The 4,496-nt window shown below is 35.5% G+C and overlaps 1 protein-coding gene across 1 annotated transcript; it reads left to right on the plus strand.

The window, feature by feature from the left end:
- Positions 1 to 774: 774 nt before the first annotated feature.
- Positions 775 to 3,455, plus strand: LOC128041019 (serine/threonine-protein phosphatase 7 long form homolog). Its single transcript, XM_052630301.1, has 4 exons — positions 775 to 885; positions 1,888 to 2,072; positions 2,151 to 2,235; positions 2,353 to 3,455. Exons 1-4 carry the CDS (start codon positions 775 to 777, stop codon positions 2,920 to 2,922), a joined length of 951 nt encoding a protein of 316 aa, XP_052486261.1. The 3' UTR covers positions 2,923 to 3,455.
- The last annotated feature ends 1,041 nt before the right edge of the window (positions 3,456 to 4,496 follow it).

Genomic DNA, 4,496 nt, shown 5'->3' on the forward strand with positions numbered 1-4,496 from the left:
GAGTGAAATTATTCGAGTTAAATTAAAAAAAATTAAACATGTCAAATAAAAATATTGTTACATTATGACTAATTCCATGTTAGAGCACATGAAATTGAAACCATATATATTTTACAATTTTTCAAAGCAAAATAATAAAAATAAGACACTTGAGTATGATAAATTTGAATCATTAATTAGCACCCAAAATTATTATTTTAGAAAATTTTTAAAATTTTGTATATATTTTTAAAATATAAAATTTGAAATTTTGATAAATGTTTTGAATTTTTGAATTTTTTTAATTTTATGAGAGAGATCAATTTATTTATTTTCAAAGTTAACAAAACCAAAAATGTATTTCTATCAATTTGTTATTGAATTGTGAAATTCAACTCAACTCAAACTCAAAACTCTAATCGAAATATTTAATTTAATTCAAATAATTTGAGTAACTCAAAGAACTCGATTCCATCAACTCGAAATTTAACATTTCTTTTAATTTTTCGAAGAATTGAGTTATGAATTTTGCTGTAGCGAGAGGCAATTATGTGGGCAGTTACTTTAATTTTTTTTTAAAACATTAATTTATTGAATTTTAAAATAATATTAAAAAATCAAAGATATTTGAAACACGACAAAATTTCTATTTTTATGCTCCTTTCCTTGGTTAATTTACCAAAAAAAGCCCTTTTTTTTCAAAATTTACCGAAATGGGCCGATTTTTTTATTATTTACCGGAATGGTCTATTTTCCGAGAATCGCGTCCACGACAAATAAGAATGTCGAAGTGCGATGTCGGACATCAGCGTCCACGTCGGTAGCGACTGGCGGCGTGGGCAAAATCGCGTCCTTGAGGGAGCGATTTCCTTCCACGTCGGCAGTCGCTACCGGCGTGGACGCAATGTCCCTCGCATGTGAACAGTACCCAAACGGTCAAAAATTTGACCGTTGCCCCCCCACCCCCAACGGTCAAAAAAAAAACTATAAAAACTCCCACCCCTTTTTTTTTCCACAAACAAATCCTATCTCAATTTCCTTCTAAAATTCACTCAATTTCCTTCCAAAATTCTCTCAAACTCTCAATTTCCTTCCAAAATCCTCTCAATTTCCTTCCAAAAATCTCTCAAATCCATATTAAATTTCAATTTCCCCTCAATTTCATTTTTTTAAAAATAATTTTAAATTTTTTTATATTTTTTAAAAACAATTTTAAATTTTTTTATATTTTCATCAATGGCCGGATCATTGATTCGTCTTGATAGCAATCACATATTGGTGGAGCAAATAAAAATGGTAAGTATTAAATTTAAATTTTAAATATTATTTAAGATATTTTTATTTACGTATTTTTAGATAATTATTAATTTATTATTTGTTATAAAAGTCTGAAGATCGGGTATTGGAATGCAATATCCGGAATATGCATGCTCCACCATCACCGTTAGTAGAGAACTACCTACGGGAAGTAGGTTTTTGGCATGTGGCGACGGTAGGCCGAGGATGCAAGTTGGAGCCGAAACTGATCAGTGCGTTGATCGAGAGGTGGAGACCCGAGACGCACACATTTCGTCTTTCATGTGGAGAGTGCACTATCACTCTAGAAGATGTCCATCTGCAATTGGGATTGCCGGTGGACTAGCACCCAGTCACCAGGTTTGCCCAATCTAGCAATTGGGAGGCGGTGTGCTACGAGCTTTTGGGCGTTGTTCCAGATAAAATGGATGGAGGTAAGGTGGAGATGGGCTGGTTACGTGCCACATTCCCCGATTCGAATGCAAATTCAACCGAAATTGAAAGAATCCGATATGCTCGATCATACATTCTTCAAATAATTGGAGGTTATCGATGCGGACACGTCACGCCGAGCCGTACATCTAAGGTGGTATTAAAACTCGTTGATTTTAGAGGAGCGTTGAATTTAGTGGGGTATGCCGTCTTGGCAACATTATATCGGGAGATGTGCGGGGTGTGCGATCGAGGAGAGCAAACATCGGAGGTTGCCTGTCATTACTGCAATCATGGGCACGGTTTCGCTTTCCATTTCGACGTCCTCGAGTGAACCACCCATATACATTCCCACTCGTAACGAGGTAAATTTTATATTACATTTTGGAATTGTTATGTAGATTTTGTAAGAATAAACGTATGCTAAAAATTTATTTAATTAGGTGGAACCATCCGGCAAGTTATCGTGGATTACCGTCTGAACTTGAAGATATACGGCTTCTATTGGAGCAACGGTCGGAAGCAGAAGTAAGTATTATTGCAAATAGATATTTCCATACATTCGCTAGTGGATTGATATTTAGTATTTATTATTTTGTATTTTGTATTATGTATATAACTAATATTTCTATCATGTTCATGTAGTTTCAATGGACACCATACGAGGATCCGGTAATCCGGCCAATAATCCCGGAAGAGTTTTTACAAAATCCGAACGCTTGGCACGCGAAAGTGGTGTTGATCAACTATGCAACCGTGGAGCCCCACCAGACAGACAGAGTCCTACGACAGTTTGGATGTAGACAACCGATTCCTGAGGACCCTGAGGTGTTTGACGATCACCACAAAATCGACCTTCGGCTATTAGGTACGGATTGGCCTAGATACTGGTTAAAGTACACGAAAATGTGGGAAAATCGGCATGAATATCTACCTACTCGGGAAGAAATCATCGTTCTGGAGTTAGCGTGCGTTCCAGAATACATGCCATGGTTTAGGATCCATGGCAAGCCGTATTTACTTACACCAGAGGAGAGGCAGCGGCAAATACGTGGCGGAAGGGAAAGGCGCGGGCCTCTAAATCCAAGGCGAAAGGGAAAGGCAGCCCCTCAACGAGGCCCAGACATTCACACGGCTCATGATCAGCAGCCATGCAATCACCGTCCCCAACGAGAGCACCGACGCAGTCACCTGACGCAGCAATTCAACAGATGATACCCACGCAATCGCCTTTCCCTATGATGCCAGGTGTGTTTCCTAGCCCTTATATGTACCCTAACTCGTACATGTATCCTTTTCTGAATCCTATGGCAGGTTAGAGTCAAATGCCCGGATCAGATTCATTTCCTGTTATGCCAAGCGGACCACCGATAACTAGACCAGCGGCGCAGGAGGAGTCGCAAGGGGGGCCGTTGTAGAGCTCTCCTTTTTACCAATCGCTAGCAACGCATGGCTTTCAAACACCGTCGCCGTTCAGGATGCAAACACCTCCATATACACTATTCTTTGAAGGTGGATCATCGTCCCAAGTCCGACAACCAGATGCCGAACCGGAAGAACAACAATCAGCACTGGAGGAAGAACAACCGTCGCCTAAAGCTAGAGGAATGAGGAATCCAGCGCGTAACCGTCGACGGCCGCCATGTGGAACCGAATCCCCCGGGCATAGACATTGATTATCGTATTAAAATTTATTATTTTATGTAATGAAATAGAAGTTTATTTTATGTAATACGCATAAAAATTTTTCCGAGTTATTTTGATATTATTTGATTTAATTAAATATAAGTTCTATTTGATGTAAAAAAATCCTAATTTAATTAAAAACCCTAAACACTAACCTAATTTAATAAAAAACCCTAACCCTAACCTAATTTAATAAAAAACTCTAACCCTAACTTAATTTAATTAAAAACCCTAACCCTACCCTAATTTAATTAAAATCCTAACCCTAACTTAATTTAATTAAAAACCATAACCCTAACCTAATTTAATTAAAAACCCTAACCTTAACTTAATTTAATTAAAACCCTAATCCTAACATAATTTAATTAAAAACCCTAACCTAATTTAATTAAAAACCATTAAAAACCCTAACCCTAACTTAATTTAATTAAAACCCTAACCCTAACCTAATTTAATTAAAAACCCTAACCCTAACCTAATTTAATTAAAACCTAACCCTAACCTAATTTAGTTAAAACCCTAACCCTACCCTAATTTAATTAAAAACCCTAACCCTAACTTAATTTATTAAAAACCCTAACCCTAACCTAATTTATTTTAAAACCCTAAACCCTAACCTAATTTAATTAAAAACCCTAACTCTAACCTAATTTAATTAAAACCCTAATCCTAACCTAATTTATTTTAAAACCCTAAACCCTAACCTAATTTAATTAAAAACCTAACCCTAACCTAATTTAATTAAAAACCCTAACCCTAACCTAATTTATTTTAAAACCCTAAACCCTAACCTAATCTAATTAAAAACCCTAACCCTAACCTAATTTAATTAAAACCCTAACCTTAACCTAATTTAATTAAAACCCTAAACCCTAACTTAATTTAATTAAAAACCCTAACCATTAACAAAAGTTTTGGGCTTAATAATTTTACATAGTTTGATAATTTTACTAACCATTAACAAAAGTTTTTGGGCTTAATAATTTTACATAGTTTTACATAATGTTATATTTGGTAAAATGTTTTGACTGGTACTAACAATTAAGAAATTAAACTAATTTGATATTTTTTTCTAAAATTACATTCAACTACTGTGATTAGGG

The sequence above is a fragment of the Gossypium raimondii genome, chromosome 5 (assembly GCF_025698545.1).
Source record: "Gossypium raimondii isolate GPD5lz chromosome 5, ASM2569854v1, whole genome shotgun sequence".
NCBI lineage: Eukaryota > Viridiplantae > Streptophyta > Magnoliopsida > Malvales > Malvaceae > Gossypium > Gossypium raimondii.